The 18,272-nt window shown below is 33.6% G+C and overlaps 3 protein-coding genes across 3 annotated transcripts in view; all 3 read right to left on the bottom strand.

The window, feature by feature from the left end:
• LOC102803250 (adenylate cyclase type 2-like) overlaps positions 1-6,811 on the bottom strand; it is a 121,619-nt gene extending 114,808 nt beyond the window's left edge. Inside the window, exon 1 of the mRNA XM_085500250.1 lies at positions 6,685-6,811. The gene's annotated coding sequence lies outside the window, so the exon portion shown is untranslated. The remainder of the gene's footprint in view (positions 1-6,684) is intronic.
• On the bottom strand, positions 6,706-14,811 carry LOC102803143 (AN1-type zinc finger protein 1-like). The gene is made up of 4 exons (XM_085500633.1): positions 14,775-14,811; positions 13,265-13,389; positions 12,134-12,289; positions 6,706-6,873 (listed from the first exon to the last, which is right to left on the bottom strand). Exons 1-4 carry the CDS (start codon positions 14,809-14,811, stop codon positions 6,706-6,708), a joined length of 486 nt encoding a protein of 161 aa, XP_085356759.1.
• A 1,119-nt stretch (positions 14,812-15,930) lies between these two features.
• On the bottom strand, positions 15,931-18,231 carry LOC146742176 (AN1-type zinc finger protein 1-like). The gene is made up of 3 exons (XM_085500252.1): positions 18,148-18,231; positions 16,853-16,895; positions 15,931-16,217 (listed from the first exon to the last, which is right to left on the bottom strand). The coding sequence occupies exons 1-3, from the start codon at positions 18,200-18,202 to the stop codon at positions 16,142-16,144; spliced, it is 174 nt and encodes a 57-aa protein (XP_085356378.1). The 5' UTR covers positions 18,203-18,231; the 3' UTR covers positions 15,931-16,141.
• Between the last annotated feature and the right edge of the window lie 41 nt (positions 18,232-18,272).

The raw sequence follows: 18,272 nt of genomic DNA, 5'->3' as shown, positions 1-18,272 counted from the left end.
TGTGTGGTTTACACTCTCAATAAATACAAGTATGATGTTCATTTAAATACAACAGTGATGTTTACAATCTTCACGTCAATGCAGGTGCAATATTTACAATCTAAATTTGAATACAAGTGTGCAAGTTACAATCTCCATGTAAATACAAGTATGATGTTCACAATTTCCACATGAATGCAGGTGTGATGTTTACAATTTTCACATGAATACAGGTGTGATGTTTACAATCTTCACATGAACACAGATATGATGTTTACAGTCCCCACATGAATATAGGTGCGATGTTTACAATATCCACATGAATACAGGTGTGATGTTTACAATCTTCACATGAATGCAGGTGTGATGTTTACAATCTTCACATGAATACAGGTGTGATGTTTACAATCTCCATGTGAATACAGGTGTGATGTTTACAATCTTCATATGAATACAGGTGTGACGTTTACAATCTCAATGTGAATACAGGTGTGATGTGTACAATCTCCACATGAATACAGGTATGATGTTTACAATCTTCACACAAATGCAGGTGTGATGTTTACAATCTTCACATGAATACAGGTGTGACGATTACAATCTCCATGTGAATACAGGTGTGATGTTTACAATCTTCACATGAATACAGGTGTGACGTTTACAATCTCCATGTGAATACAGGTGCGATGTGTACAATCTCCACATGAATACAGGTATGATGTTTACAATCTCAATTTGAAAACAAGTGTGCAGTTTACAACCTCAATAATAATACATGTTTGTGGTTTATATCTGCATGGCAACAAAAATAATATAGTTCGATACATAGGCTTTGCATGCAATAAAACAGTTACTATAACCAAAACATGCATACAAATAAATAGTTTGCATTTTTGTATCAGCCAGTTTCATTCCAGTTAATATATTACATCACTCTGTCTGTATCCTCTTTAGTTCAGAAATCTTGTTACAATTCCTTCCTTTATCTCGTATTAACAAAAATCTTCTCTAACCTGACATAAAACTAATAGAAAATATCAGAGGATTATATACAAATACCTCCAAAATTTACAGTGTACCATAAATGTTGTAGTATTATCTGAAATGCATGATGAACATTTTTTCATTAATTGTCACTATAATGCCCAGGACTTCATACATCAAACAGTTGGATAGGGAAGATGTATGGATACTGCAAAGTATGCACTTGGATAGAATTAATAGAGTGTGTATCAAATTACATCACTAAATACTAGGTAATGTGATTAATTATATGAAGATTAAAGATTAAAATAGTGAAATGCATATTTATGACTGTTTTCACCACCAGTTTCATCTTTTCATTGAAAATTCACAAAATACAGTAGTCATGTTTATAGTCTGTACTTTTCTTCAAAAGATTCGGACAAAAATAGCCAAAATTTGTTGAGTAAAAACTTGAGTAAAAAATTTGTCTGTCTGTTCAAATTGAATCTCATTTTTCCCAATGACTTATCCTCTCACTTGTTCACAATGGTTTGTTTATTCCCTGCCATTTTGGACATCATGGTGTAATTAGAGGGTGTCCTCCTGTGCACATCTTTTATCTCAGTGTTTAGCAAAGAATTCAGGGTTCCAAAATAGCACTGTGTAACACCTGATTCATATGTTCAAATGAGTTTTCCAACAGAGGGTTAAAAGTATAGCATTACAGGTGTGATTTGATATTATTTATAATGTGGATTTAGAATCTGAATGAGAAAATCGGTTTTACCCAATGATCCAATTGTATCATGCAACAAGTTACATCATGAGATGACATAGTCCCTGTTGGTTCAATAGTAAACAAAACTAAAATGGGCCTGCCGTTTTGAATCAGAATATGAAACAAAATGATATAATGTCTAGTTGTAAAGTTTGATTGCGATCAGTAAATGCATGTCAGAGACATGGTGCTAGAACAGCATTTTTATTGGCTATCGATTTCAAATCTGACCTGAAAAAAACATTATGAACCAGTTATATGTATGTACAAAGTAGGGCAAGCAAGATCTGGGTCCCTAATGGCAAATATGCTTGACTTTGATGCATTTGTAACATCAAAATGAATCTGATTGTCAAATCTTAATGTGGTATGTGTGACATCATATATGATACATATACTTGAACATGATCAGGCAAGAACTACAGGATGGAATCACAAAATGACCACTGGTTGGCTATATTGAATCTGATCTAAAAAACAAAATGATGTGAATCAATTGTACCCACGGTACTCATAATATCCAATGTATGAACCAAGTGTGAAGTTTGAATGTGATCAGCCATGCCTTGGCCTTAGATACATGTCCTGACAGACAGACTGACTGACAGACACATGTTCGCATTTTCAAGCTGTGTTCGAACAGGGACTAAAAATAAAATGGTATTATCTAATTCAATAAAAGGTAATGTATTAGGACATATTAGACCCAGATGGAAATTTTTTGGTTGATTTTATTATTTTCTTAACTAGAAATCCATCTGTATAAGTAATACATGCAGGATTATAGTAGTGGAATGTACCTAACTAGATCTGCCATCTGTTTCACCAAGAATATGTAGTATTGGATGATCAATGACACTAGATGATTCAGTGGTATGGAATAATATATGTACATCAAATCACACAATATTTTATTGATCATGAGTTCATAAACAAATTCACCTTTGAGCTGCATTAATTCTGACCAGAGGTGAAGCAGTACAGCAAGCACACAATTCCGACAATCAATATGTGATGTTGCCAGCTGCTAGTACAAATGAAATTCTTCAGAAGATTGCCGTTCAGTATGTTAATATGTATGTGTGCATTGAGCATAACTAGTCAGGTGACATGTATACTACTAGAAAGAGCCAGTAATTTTAATTAAGTAAGTTAAAAAGGCTACTGTAAAATACTTTATTTTAGCTGAAATTAATTTTCGCTGAAAATACTTTTTAGGTGTTTTGTATGGAATTTAGACGAGTTGAATGTAAAATATAGGAAACAAGCCATGCATGGCACAGTCCCCGTTAGTTATCAAATTTAAGATATATAGTTTTGTTTATAATAATATAGCTGAAATATAACCATGTCAGGAATATGATTTTTTAACATTAAAATGATTGACATTTGTATCTGATCGTCAAACAAGTACTTGTCCATATTGAGAGATATTGCTCTGGAACAGCAGTCAAAATCAGCCATTTTGAATACATAACATGATGTATAATGAATATATAAAATTTGAATATAATCAGTCAAAGCATTTAAGAGATACATGTGTGTATGGCTCTAGAATTAATCCAATCTGAAAAATAAAATGACGTGCATCAGGAACCCGTAATGTCTAATGTATGTACCAAGTTTGAACGAAATCCATCCATAAATGTCAGAAATGCTTGATATTCGATGATTTTTTAGCACAAAAATGACCACCATTCGGTCATTTTGAATAGGATCGTCAAACCAATATATCTGTTTATCTATGACATTATGTATAATGAATATTTAAAATTTGAACATAATCAGTCAAAACAAGTCGGAAATATGGGTCTAGAAGCCCATTCATTAAAACAAAATGGCCGCCAGACAGCCATTTTGAATCCAATCTGAAAAATAAATGATGTGCATCCGGAACCTGTAATGTCTAATGTATGTACCAAGTTTGAACGAAATTCATCCAGAAATGCTTGATATTTGATGATTTTTTAGCACAAAAATGGCCACCATTTGGCCATTTTGAATAGGATCGTCAAACCAATGTCTCTGTCTATCTATGGCATGATGTATAATGAATATTTAAAATTTTAACATAATCAGTGAAAGCAAGTCAGAGATATGGCACGAGAACCACATTCATGAAAACAAAATGGCCGCCAGTCAGCCAATTTGAATCTTATCTGAAAAACAAAATTATTTGCATCAAGGTACTATAATGTCTAATGTACATACCAAGTTTGAACAAAATCCATCTGTAAACAACCAAGAAATGCTTGAATTTTAGGATTTGTTAGCACAAAAATGGCCGCCATTCGGCCATCTTGAATCAGATCGTAAAAAAAAATGATGTGCATCAAGGTCCTATAATGTCCAACGTATGTACAAGGTTTGAACAAAATCCATCTGTAAACAGCCAGGAAATGCTTGATTTTGATGATTTTTAGCACAAAAATGGCCGCCATTCGGCCATCTTGAATCAGATCATGAAACAAATTTACGTGCATATGTATAATATCATGTATGATGCATGTGTGAAGTTTGATTGTGATTGGTCCAGGCATTTCTAAAATACGGGTCTGGACGCATGCACGCACGCACGTACTAGCTTGCTTTACTACTATTCTATATTTGAGTATCAACTAAACTCAAGGGGCATAATTAACTGTCTAAAAATTCTCAGTTTGAAGAAAATCGCCCACAGGTACCAGAAAAAAATGACAGCCTGGGAAAATATTAGCATCCAAGTGAGCAGTTCTAAATTAGCCACCATGGAGCCCACGAAAGTTTGTAGTGATGGGGTACAAATGGAAGTAAGGTGAGTATAGTTTACAAGCTTGAATGTTTTTCGTATTTAAAGTCCAGGAAAATTACACCAATCAGTTCCTTGTTCTCCATACTGAGATTCAAGCTGACTGGCACAAAAGGAAGGCACAAACTTGATTAAGATCATTTACCATAAAGATAAATATTACTTTGTAAGTAGACAATGAAAATAGCGTTTAATACTATAGATAAAATTGGTACAGACATGACGAGAATCACTGGGATCACTCAAACTCTTGTATATTTCCACAAGCAGCGAAATTTTCAAGGTAATAAATTAATTTGGAACACTAGTAAATAGTTAAAAGCTTTGCCTGCAGCCCATCTAAACCAGCAGCCTTATTTACATCTAATGACTTTGGTTGCTTAGCAACAGAATCTATAGTAACAACTGGAATATGAAACAGTGTACCCTCTTAGCTGATATGACATGTCACTGACGCACAAAGAATTAGTACGACGCAACAAGTTGTGCTAATTCACTGGCACGTCCTTGATGCAACAGAAATTTTTATATAGTGTTCTTGAAAAACATTACTAGTTATACAATTTGTAATTTGGTAAAATGAAATTCACATTTTATAAACAAAATAAGTGTAAAAATTAAGGAAATGAGGAACCAAAGCAATTTTGTTTGTGCCTTAAGTTACATACATGTATACAATCACATACTTTTTTAAAGACCGACCTCCCCAGCAGCCAATAAGCTGACGGAACTTGAATTTCATTTTGACTCAGGATATATATACAAAATCACCCTGTCATCCCTTTTTCTTGAAATCAAGTTCTTTAGAGGGATAACACACAACCTGTGATGGGGCTGCAGAAAAAAATATCTACCACCTAAGATTTTACCAGGTCAAGGCCCAAAAATTAGCAGTAAAATCGTCCCAACATACTCATGAGAGTACAGTAACTATCAGTAAATCTAATTAAATTTATACTGAACATGAAATTCTATATGAAGCAATATAACCAATTAAATTTGACATATTACTAATTACTGAACAGTAATTCAGTGACCAGCTGCAATATCACAGAATGGAGTGTGACAGAATATATTAACAGACAATTATTCCAAGTTTACAGGAAATTAAAGCTAGAGCAGTAATGAGGCAATTAGTGCTGCATACTACAAGAAATATTATATAATATTCCATTTAAGCTGAGCATTGAAGTTCTCTTCATGCACAGACTCTATAGGCAGGTATAAAAAAAGATTAATTCTAATCTTGTCAGCCACATGTACTTTTTACATTGACTTGACCACGTAAGGGTTAAATAAAGAAGCTAAAGAGAATATCCTGCAGGTGGGGATATTCTATACTTAGACTAATAAAGTCAGTCAGAGGAAGCCATACACAACTACTGTCAGTCAAACCTCAACAACACTATCATTCAAAATAGGAAAAAGAATGCCTGGAGCAAACGTTGTTGCGATTATAAACTTTGAAAAACAGCTGCCAACATTTAGTTTTGTACATTAAATAAAAGTAAATACATTAAAAATATCCTGATGAATTTATTGAAGCTTCCTTATTTTTCAATATCATCGTTTTCTATTTTATTGAATCAATGTTTTATTTTATTTAGTTTATCGTAATCTCAGTACACAGTCTCTCTATCAGTATGATAGAGGGACTGTGCCCAGTAATTGCATTGTGTTTATTTTATTCTTAGCAAACACTGACATTTTATTTCAATTTAACTTTATTTTATTCTATTCTAGACAGATTGCCAAATCCATCAGTAGTTTACAGTATTCAAGAGCTTAATTCTAAAACATTTGCCAGCTGCAATAATTACAACCATATGTACCCTGTGAAGCAATTGCATGCTCAATAACTACAAATATCAAACTAGAAGTAGATCGATCATTTGCTATAATAAAATATATATAACCATGGAGAAAATATGACATACAATATGGTAAGTTTAACTAAATCCAAATTCCTGGGTCTGGATGAAAATTGTCTGAATAGCCCGCAGTCAGCAAATGGATCACATCACGTGTGGAAAAATGAAATGGAACTATAGAAAGATGTTTGGATAGGCAGATAAACAATGTTCAAATAATAAGTACTTTTGATTTCTCAAAACTGATCAAGTAGATAAATAAGCACAAATTTTCTCATAAGTATAATTGATTTTAATCTTACCTTATATATTAAACTGTGTGGTTATCGTGATGAATAACTCTCAATATTTTCCAACTTAGCACAACTGTCATCTACATACTCTATTATAACAGAGCCTCCACTGTGAAACACCTCACTTTCTATCAGCCTATCCAATGACTGCTCTAAAGGTAATATAATACAACCGTTCTCATCAAATATACGTAGTTTCTGAAAGTAAATATTTTGACGATATTATGAATACTAGTTATTAAGACTGAAGTGAGTTATAAAATGGTAACTCTTTACATGTATTGATGTAAGCCATTAACTATCTATAGAGGGCGATAAATAGGTAAATATTGCTATCAGGCAACTCAATTAAAATCTTCCTCTAGCAAATAGCCTATCAGAGGCCGTGGTCAAATCATGCAAGTATTGATGTCAGGCATTATCTGTCTATAGAGGGCGCTAAACAAATAAATATCATCTATCAGGCAGCATAATCTTGTCCACCAAATAAAATAGTCAATCAGTGGCAGTGGTCAAATCATGTGAGCTTTGATGAACCAATGAAAAACTTTTTTTTGGCTTTGGAAACATGATGTTCAAGGTCTCAATTCAATTACTTCAATTGTGTGTGACAAGGGTTTTTCTAGAAAAAAACTGCAAGAGGGAGCACTGCAATTTAGCGGCGGCGCCACCAAGTGGGGGAGATAGGGTTCTCCCTACTGGGGTGTGGAGTTTTTGATAATTCTAAGTTAAAATGGAGCATTCTATGGCTTCCTTGGGGCCAAAATTACTATCAGACAGGTCACATGCAGTTGAAGACTGTGGACACACGTGATTCCTGGTCAATCAGAATTTTATGGTTGCCAGCGGATCTGCTCCCCAGGGTAAGGAGGCGCATGGCCCTGGCATGAGGGCGCTGCGCCCTTGTTCCCTTGTTTAAAAAAATCCCTGTAAGTGATATACACTGCATTTTTTTTATATTGACATTGACCAATAATAGGTTTGGGCAACAATAGACTTTAATAGTTAGGTGAAGCTTAGTAATTTGAAATTATATAGGTACTGTAAAAAAACCTGTCACACACTATCATCTTGGTAAACAAACTTTATGCCCCCCCCCTCTTTCTGACTTACTAATTTATGAGCAATGTGTAGTGGCAGGCTGCCCTCTGGTGAGCAGATAAGAACATATATTTGTTTTTACGGCCATAGAACCCATTGTGATTTTTTTTTTGTGGAAAAAAACAACTTTGTGTTGACCTGTTGTAATAAGCTAATTATTTTAGATGTTGGAGTAATTACAAGTAATCTAATTTGGGAACAGGTCAGGTCAGTGTATCATGTTAAAGTAACAAGATATATAAATCAAATATAAACAATCAAATGTATTATAATTATCATCCACAAATATGTACAATCAAAGAAAGCTTAGAAAGAACTCCTATGTGCTGCTCAAGAGTATTGGAGACACATTAAATATAATTCAAAATTACTTGTCAGAGATAGTGATAGTGATGGAAAAGCCGAAAACTAATAATGCAAATCAAAAAATTAATATGAACAGATTTTAATGGAAAACTAACGAGGTCTGCGCAATGTAACAGACCATCTATGTACCAAGTTTTATTGAAATGTGATTGGAACCAAAAAAAATTATAAATTATTATGCTAATTAGGGAATTAATATGAACAGATTTTAACCCCAAACTAATCAGGTTTGTACATTGTCCTAGAGCATCTTTGCACTAAGTTTCATTGAAATGGAATAATTAGTATTTTAGATATCAGTGTAATAGCTTAAAAATGGTTAATTATGTAAATTAGTAATTAATATGTACAGATTTTAATCCAGGTCTGTCTATTGTCCTACAGCATCCATGTACAAAGTTTCATTGAAATGTGATGATTAAGTACTTGAGAAATCAGTGTGAAAGCTGAAAATTAATTAATTATGCAAATTAGGTAATTAATATACACAATTAATTACCCTAAAGCTAATCAGGTCTCTGGATAGTCCTAAAGGATCTATGTACCAAGTTTCATTGCAATGTGATAATTAGTACTTGAGATATCTGTGGGAAAAGCTGAAAATTAACTAATTATGCAAATTAGGTAATTAATATGCACAAATATTTATCCCAAAACAATCAATCCCTGCATAGTCCTTGAGTATCTATGTACCAAGTTTTATTAAAATGTAATGCTTACTACTTGAAACATTAAAAGCTGAAAATTAATTAATTATGCAAATTAGGTAATTAATATACACAATTAATTACCCTAAAGCTAATCAGGTCTCTGGATAGTCCTAAAGGATCTATGTACCAAGTTTCATTGCAATGTGATAATTAGTACTTGAGATATCTGTGGGAAAAGCTGAAAATTAACTAATTATGCAAATTAGGTAATTAATATGCACAAATATTTATCCCAAAACAATCAATCCCTGCATAGTCCTTGAGTATCTATGTACCAAGTTTTATTAAAATGTAATGCTTACTACTTGAAACATTAAAAGCTGAAAATTAATTAATTATGCAAATTAGGTAATTAATATGCACTGACATTACCCTAAAAACTATCAGGTCTGTACAGTGTCCTATGACATCTATTTACCAAGTTTCATTGAAATGTGATGATTAGTACTTGAGATATCCGTGGAAAAGCTGAAAATTAACTAATTATGCAAATTAGGTAATTAATATGCACAAATATTTATCCCAAAACAATCAATCTCTGCATAGTCCTTGAGTATCTATGTACCAAGTTTTATTGAAATGTAATGCTTACTACTTGAAACATTAAAAGCTGAAAATTAATTATTTATGCAAATTAGGTAATTAATATGCACTGACATTACCCTAAAAACTACCAGGTCTGTGCAGTGTTCTATGACATCTATGTACCAAGTTTCATTGAAATGTGATGATTAGTACTAAAATTGACGAATCATTATGCAAATTAGGTAATCAGTAATTACTAGTAGGTAATTTTTACCAAAAACTAATCAAAACCAAGCATTAGTTCAGAGCATCTATGTACCAAGTTTCATCAAAATCCAATAAGTGGTTCTTTAGATATCAATGGAACAATCATGGAACAGCTAAAAATTAGCTTATTATCATGCAAATTAGGTAATTAATATGCATGAAATTTTACCAAAAACTAATCAAATCTGCGCATTAGCCCAGAGCATCTATGCACCAAGTTTCATAAAAAACTGATGTATGGTTCTTGAGATATCAGTGGAACAGACGGACACACATACACACACACATACACATACACATACAGACACACTAACCGCAAAGACTCCCATTTTGTGCTTCGCACATGGGAGTCAAAAATGTATACTGGATGAGATCTAACATTCTGGAGAACGTTGGGCAATGTAAAGCAAGTAATCTTTTTTATACTCTGGGGTTTCCTGTCAGGTTCCGGCAGCTTGCTAATGGGTTTCCAAAGCTGGCAACTTCCGTCATTTATTATGGATAAGGGTAATTAGCGATGTCAACAATTACCGGTACAAGTCATTGTTGTGATAATACAGAAATTACCAATCACTGCTACGATAGTTCAGCAATGTATAAACAAATTAGTAACAAAGAACATGGAAGTTTTAAAAAAAAAACATTTTGAAAAAGAAAGTTTTAATTTTTTGCTCCACAATCACTTCTATAACACCCAATTCAAGTGTGTTGTCTATTTCTGGTTACTTGGTATGTATTATTGATTGCACTATTGAATTCTTAATGATATGTGTTGAATGAACACAAAACGCTATGTACCCACATTCACATTAGGCCAGACTTTTATTATCCCTTGTTTCGCAAACCCGCCGAATGAACAGGGGCCGAAAATTAAATAAAAATAAAATTTTATTTCAGTGTAATTTCTCACGCCTGCCGAATTCTAAGTACAAAAAAAGATTATTTTTATCTTAATTTTTTTTTCGCCCGCTGCATAACAAATCCAAGTTGCATTTTCGTGGGAGTATCATAATCAAAGTACCGAAGTCTTGCGCAGATGAGAAACAAGATTATACATGAAATAAAATTTTATTTTATTTCATTTCTTCTCTCCGATAAATGATCTCACTCACAATTCTTTGAGAATCACACAAATCTAATAGAAAAAAAAAGAATTAATTTTTTTTTTTTTTCGCCCTCCTCAAAAAATTTGCCTTATAAAAACTTGAGAAACAAAAAATAAAAAATGACACAGTCCCCGTTAAATTTTTAAAAGTTCTCTTTGTGCTTGTCATATTAAAGCGGAGGGGTTGTCGCGAGCGTGTCCTTGAAACTTGAAGTTCCAAGTGGCGTATACAACAGATAGTTTATTTACATCAAAACATGTGTTCCTTGTAGTAGTAATATGGTCAAAAATAAAAAACAGCCATTATTCGGCCATCTTTAATCTGATTATGAAACACACTGATATGTATGATTGTATGTGCCAAATATGAATGAAAATGGTACATAAATTGTGGAAATATAGCAGTAAGGCCAAAAAGTCAGATGGCTGTCAATCGGCCATCCTTGACCAGATTTTGAAACAAATTGTCATGGACATGCATCCTAAAATGTATAAATTACATGTATGTGCCAAATTTGAATGAAAACTGACAGAGCACGTCCAAGATACCGCATAAAAAAAACAAAAAAACAAGATGCCTGCCAGTCAACCATCTTTGATCCAATTGCGAAATAAATCGTCATGGACATGTATCCTAACATGTATAATCTATGTACCAAGTTTGAATGACAACTGACGTGTCCAAAATACAACATTTTCAAAAAACAAGATGGCTGCCAGTCGGCCATTTTGAATCAAATCACCTAAACTACTGCATGTGCATATGTCCCACATAAGGTACTAGGCACATGCAAAGAATGAACAGAATCGGTGCACAGGATTCTGAAATATGACTCTGGACAGAGTGATGCAGGGACGGACTGACACACGGACGGACTCAGGAACTCACGGATGGTCGGGGACATGTATCCTAACATGTATGATCCATGTACTAAATTTGAATGAAAACTGACAAAGCATGTCCAAAATACAACATTTTCAAAAAACAAGATGGCTGCCAGTCGGTCATCTTTGATCCAATTGTGAAATAAATCGTCATGAACATGTATCCTAACATGTATAATCTATGTACTAAGTTTGAATGAAAACTGACAAAGCATGTCCAAAATACAACATTTTCAAAAAACAAGATGGCTGCCAGTCGGCCATTTTGAATTGAATCGCTAAACCACTGCATGTGCATATGTCCCACATAAAATACTAGGCACATGCAAAGAATAAACGGAATCGGTCCAAGGGATTCTGAGATATGACTCTGGACAGACGCACAGACGCACGGACGGAGACCGAGTTATAAGTCCCCGTTTTTGGACTTCGTCCGAACGGGGACTAAAAAAGTCTGGCCTTACGGTATATATCGATATACTAGTAGTATTGAGCTCACCTGTGCAGTAACTATATTGTTGTTATTTTTCAATTTTGCTAGTTCCGCTATCTTATCAATAGTTTTACCAATAGTCCATACTTTGGAGAAAAACATGGATTGACTACGTACACTGTGGCCAAGTGGCAAAAATATTTCAAAGTATAGTCTTTCATTCTGAAAAAAAAAATTATGTAAATCAAATTCAAGTCTCCACATTTTATTTGAAATCATATATTAATTCTGAAGAGGAATTAAAACAATCTGCGACAAACTAAAAATGTTACAATATATGTGGCATGTAAAACATATGATTATATTATCATGCAAATTGAGAGGGAAACTACAACCTACACAATCATAATCATAGTTCATTAAAATCTGTGGATGAAGCCAGCCAACCAAGGCACTTAAAGCCATGCAGTGATTATTATAATTATTATTATTTTTAATTCATATATATCGCATTACATAAAACATATAATCTCAATGCACTTTACATTAAAAAATAGTTATAAAAAATAAATTATTTAGAAAAATAAGATTACATTAAAAACTGGATAAAACACATCATTGTACTATGGTAAGATATATGGTAATGATGAGGGTTTTTTTGAGACTTGAAAGCAGACAAAGTGGGAGCAAGGCAAAGAGCTTTGGGAAATGCCCTCTTTTTGTAATGCTCTTGCTTATAATATTATAGTGGACGAAGAACGAGTTTGCCTAACTGGAACTGGAATAGTAATGAGTTCTGATAGATAAGATGGTGCTTCATTGTGTAAAATCTTATATACAAACATTGAAACCTTAAATACAACAAACAACTGTTGATTTTTATTATTTCTGGTTTATTTGTCACATTGTAAGGAATAAATTATTTTTGTTAAACTTCTAATGTTGCATATTGTTCATTTATTTCTGTTGCATGTTTTCATTTGTCGTTCTATTCCCTGCTGCAGTTCGATCTGCGTGTTGTCAATTTTCACGAATTTTCGTTTTTTTGCAGGGGATGTCTTAGCATACGCCCACCCCTATTTTTTGGCAATTTTCCCATGTTCAGAACCCTGGGTGCTTATCCGAACAACTTCGGTATTAGTCATATTATATAGTGTAGCTATAATATTTGTTCTTTGTGTTCATAAACTTACTTACCTGAGGCAAGCCTTTGTCCCCTACAGCATGCATTTTCATTTTCATAAGAGCAACTTTAGCAGCAGTCTTTTTAGATTTGACACCACTGGGACCTTTCTTCAAAGGACTTTTATCTTTCTTTGAATCTAGTACAAGTAGTCATCAAAGCTATATAATTAATACATTTTAGGGCTGTTGCCAATGTTGATGTAAGGTATTTGGTAAGACGTAGCCCCAGACACGAACCACCCATGTCACCTCCTTTCCATCAAACGTAACAATACCACAAAATATGCACAATGGCAGTTCTGTGGTCATATCAACTGAAGCATAGCAGAGGATGCAATGACCCCTGTATTGCTGAGTGCATATAATCTACATATTGTGTAGTGGACAGGAGAACATTTTTCATAAAATTTCCCCATTTCTTATTGTGAGAAGTCAACCTATTCCGTCTGACAGCAATGAAGTACTCTATCTCCAGGAAATGTTTTACATATCTTTTGTATGCCATGAATTCTGGCTTTTTCGTTTTGATGTCTACAAGAATAAATATAATTTTTTGCCACAAGAAAGAGGAAGTTGACTAAACATGTAAAATTTTCATTCCTGAGAAGGATTTACTGTGCGTTTGGGAATGCCCTTAGGCCAAGCTTGCCCTTCCAAAGCATATACATTGTTTCCAAAACTCTTGGGTACATTGAATGCATACTTTTTGTTATTCTCATGAAAACCTTATTTTAATAAATGAGATTACAGCCTTTGACAGGATTCTATTTCTGTTGCATTATAGCACTTCTGCTACGTTTGAGTCCAGGATGTTAAATATTAAAATCTGTTCATTAATAACAATGAATCTATTAATTTGATGTTGATTTTATTATTAAAAGGAAGACCAGGCAAACAACTTAATGCTCCCAGATGAAAGGGCTCCACAAATATAGCAGAATGCAATTTACAGTTTTTTTTATCCATTTGTGCTGCCAATAATTTTGCTTTCATAGGTGTAGGCAGATTGCATCACAGATTGCAATTTATTACATTCAGGAGCTAAAATTCTGTCATGGTACCTAATAATCTGTCTGTAAATATCAATGATAATTGGGTAGCTTCCAATTTCAGCTCTTGATGCCAGGAATTTTTTTAAACAGGGGAACAGAGGCGCAGCGCAGCGCACCCTGGGGACCAGATCCTCTGGCAACAATAAAATTCTGATTGACCAGGGATCACATGTGGCCACAGTCTTCAACTGTGACCTGTCTGATAGTAATTTTGGCCAAAGGAAGCCATATAATGCTCCATTTTAACTTGGAATTATCAAAAACTCTCTGGTAAGGAGAACCCTATCTCCCCTACTTGGTGGCGCCGCTGAATTGCAGTGCTCCCTCTTGCAGTTTTTTTCAGTAGCATTTACAAAATTCAACATGTAATTATTTATAATATGTTTTATTTTTGAATGAATTTTTCACTTGTAATTTCACCATTAATTTTGTGATTTCAAACATGGAAAGCTCTCTAGAATTAATCTTACCAATAATTTGACGAACATGTTCAGAAGTCTTAGTCATCTTTTCGGTAGGGGCTTCATATTTACTACATCTGTGATCCACTTGATGCCGATGACTGAGAGAAAATAAAACACAATAGCATTTGGTGTTTTGCAAGATACCAGTTAGTGTATTTACATGCGTTAATATAAACTGTAATTTGTTTATTTTCACCAACAGTAATTTACCCGATTTTACGACATTTTCGAAGACAAATCTTTATTATTAAAAAGACTCAAGAATAATTTTCACTGCTAGAAAATTTAACCACTTTTGCTGACACCAAAATTTGGTCTCTTACAAAATCAAAGCGATTTACAGTTTACTGTTCATGAAGCCAAAACCTTACATGAGGCAATTAATAATGACCTACCTCAGACAGACTTGCATTTGACAGTGTTCACAAATTATTGGCAACAATTCCTTTGCATTGCAATGTTCAAAACTGCATTTGTAAGATTTTGGTCCTTGGAATTCTGGTTTTTCATCTGAAATATTGCACTGTACAATGAAGACATAGATGTCACACTTAGATACATGTATAACTCAATAAAGTGAATCTTTGATTGTATCGTATCACAGAAGAAACAAGATCCATTTAAAATGAATTTGCCGAGTCTCCATTATGAATACAGTGCATTATAATATTAGAGGAGCAGCCTACGACATAGACACTGAGTCTGAATTTTCACACCACCAATATTTAGTAGCCATGTCTTGCCTTTCTGAAACAGCTAGGATACACCAATTCGATACACCAGAAATAATGTATTGCACAAATGTGTATAAGAATACCATTATGTCTTTCTACCGACTTTGAACTATACAAAGCATGTCCAAAAAATGGTAAAAGATGCAAGAAAATAAAACCAACATGGGTACAAACTGAGATGTTACTAGGCTTTAATTAAGTATTTTTTAGGTGATTTGAAGGTATCCAAGGAGTCACTGGCGGTAATCAGGGCAAGTTGCGTCCAGGTCAAACTTCATACTTGTGATTTCCATTTGAAGAGCGCATTGGATTATGGGAAAATCAATGTTTATCAACACAAATGTCGTACATGCACAAGGCGACGACCACCACCTATTAAGGCGTACCAGAGGAACAGTGGATGACATATCCAACTGTTGATATTTTTTTTTTTTTCAGGGACAAAACTGGTCACCAGTTGGTCAATGGTCAATGAGACTAAAAACAAAACATGCAGGGACTAATAAGGCACACAAATGTGATACAAAGTCTGCCTGACGTATACTATAACCAACACTCTCTATACATATTACCACCACTATGTCTAGATTTGACAGCTATCATCAAACAGTATGAAAATATACAAAATACAAACAATATTTATTTTATAGTCAAACAAAATAATTCAACACCCACCTTTGAACATTGATGAACATCCATGGAACGATGCTCCAAACTGAAAACCAACAACAAGTTTTTTTTAATATAGTCCTGGCAGCAATACAAATGAACAACACAAACAGTTCATCAATCTCTACATCAGGGTGCCCTCAAAGCATATATTACACGCCACTGACACAAATTTGCTGTGATACAACTAGCATGTATATGCAAAGTACAAAATACAAAAATACAAAATGGCTGCCATCTCGTCGTCGGTTTGTGTTTTTTAATGAGAAGGGCTCAAAATGTATTAAAAAACGGATACATAACAAGACCAAGACACAGTCGATTTATCAATAGTATGTAATCTTCGCCTGGAGATATTTTGTTTGGCCGAAATCAGGGTATTTATTTTGTTTTCTGGCCATTTTCACAGGCCGGTGTTCACTCTCTCCACTTTACCATTTTGCTCATAGGGCTGCACTGTGGCGTAAGGGTATACTGACGATTTGTATATAATTGACAGACGAAGCAAAATAACTTCCTGGACCCAAAACGCAGCAAAACCACAGCTAACTTTTAGTGTACTGTTTCAAACATTAAATTCAGATCACATGCAGCTAAGATATGAAACTATTTACATGTACATCAAATCATCTTTCTAAAGCAAAAGACAACATAGAAAATTTAGTATTTTTATTTACTTACCAAAAAATTTTAGAACAACCACTGCAAGTGAACGGAAGGAAATCTGAAAAAGAAATATTAACTGGGTTTAATTTTGAAATGTCATTGCGCAGTGAGTGTACAAATTTTGTGTAAACGAACGATGTATTTTATCGCTATGGAATCCATATTAAATTGAGCTACAGGAATTTAAGTGAACTTTGTTCATAATGAAAATAAATTTATCACTCTTACTACTGGCTCTACAATTATATGAATTTAAACTTTGTTAAATAAATGCAGTCTATGTAATAATAATAATAACTTTATTGTTATCGAATCTCTGTTGAGATATAGATAAAATTACAATAAAGAATAAAATCATGATAATAAAAAAGTAAAAACAGAAAATTCAGTTGAGACAAAAGTAAAATAAGTACATTGCATAGATGGTAATATTACAATAAAGTGTTATTTATTTATTTTTTTCTTGATGGTTCTGATATGAGACAGCTGGTAAATTTATTTATTCAAACTTTTTTTCCTCATTTGAAGACAACTATAGATAAGTCGACCAAGTTCAATAATGGTTTCCTGATGTGTACTTTTTAATAATTTGATAAAATTCTGTTCTGCTGAACAGATATCAGGAACAATGTTGAATTTTTAAAAAAATGTGTTCCTTAATTCTGTGTAATGACTGCATTGAAGGAAAAAGTGTTTCTCATTTTCAATTTCACTGTTTTGACAGATTTGGCATTTTCTGTCAGTCACATCTTTATTAGTATATCTGCCAGTTTCAATGTGGCGATTATGTATGTATCCCGTATGCTAAGCAATTTATAACAAAGTTTATTTCATTTTCAACTTCGTTTTGTGTAAATTGGTCACATGTTCTAAAATTAACTCCACTCCGTTTATATCCTGAACGTGCCTTATCTGCATATGCCCAGACTCAAATTATTAAACTCACCAGCGAATAAATTCAAAAACACTTGTAGAAATTATCAAGTTGACGATTTTCATTTCACTACAATTCCATGTTTCTAAATAAACTGTATGAGAAACAAATCCATTACTGTGGATATCTACCCTTCCAAATTTGTAACCCTAAACTTTCAACAAAAACACGAGATGGTTGGCAGCAGACGACGGTTTCTGGAAGTGTATAAATAATGGCTGTTAGTTGGTACAAGCTCAGCGGGACTGTGGTACAAGCTAGAATCAGTCAATATGAACTGTGCGTTTGAATGTAAATACAAAAAAGTACTAGTATTCTTACACAATCTGAGATATCAAGGTATTGTTTATAAATGAAGAAAAGCGTATAAAAATACCTAATTGTTTGCATGTTTTCACGGAGCAATGCTTTCCAATGTCCAGCTCTGCCATTTTGAACGTCGGGATATTTGACACGCCTTTGACCTAACTATGGGGGCGCTATATTGACCCCGTCTTAAAA

This window comes from Saccoglossus kowalevskii, chromosome 6 (assembly GCF_978046115.1).
Source record: "Saccoglossus kowalevskii chromosome 6, keSacKowa6.1, whole genome shotgun sequence".
In the NCBI taxonomy this organism is placed as follows: domain Eukaryota; kingdom Metazoa; phylum Hemichordata; class Enteropneusta; family Harrimaniidae; genus Saccoglossus; species Saccoglossus kowalevskii.
The sequence above is the reverse complement of the archived record's forward strand: the minus strand, read 5'-3'. Positions and strand labels throughout refer to the sequence as shown.

Bases quoted from the DNA above. Each gene is read 5' to 3' on its own strand.
- LOC146742176 (XM_085500252.1), bottom strand. From the start codon at position 18,202: ATGGCAGAGCTGGACATTGGAAAGCATTGCTCCGTGAAAACATGCAAA. The intron at 16,896-18,147 runs GTATTTTTATAC...TTTCTTTTTCAG, and splicing joins GAAAACATGCAAACAATTAG to ATTTCCTTCCGTTCACTTGC. The intron at 16,218-16,852 runs GTAAGTAAATAA...GTTGGTTTTCAG, and splicing joins GGTTGTTCTAAAATTTTTTG to TTTGGAGCATCGTTCCATGG.
- LOC102803143 (XM_085500633.1), bottom strand. From the start codon at position 14,811: ATGACTAAGACTTCTGAACATGTTCGTCAAATTATTG. The intron at 12,290-13,264 runs GTAAGTAAGTTT...TTTTTTTTTCAG, and splicing joins GGGACAAAGGCTTGCCTCAG to AATGAAAGACTATACTTTGA. The intron at 6,874-12,133 runs GTGAGCTCAATA...ATTTACTTTCAG, and splicing joins ACAATATAGTTACTGCACAG to AAACTACGTATATTTGATGA.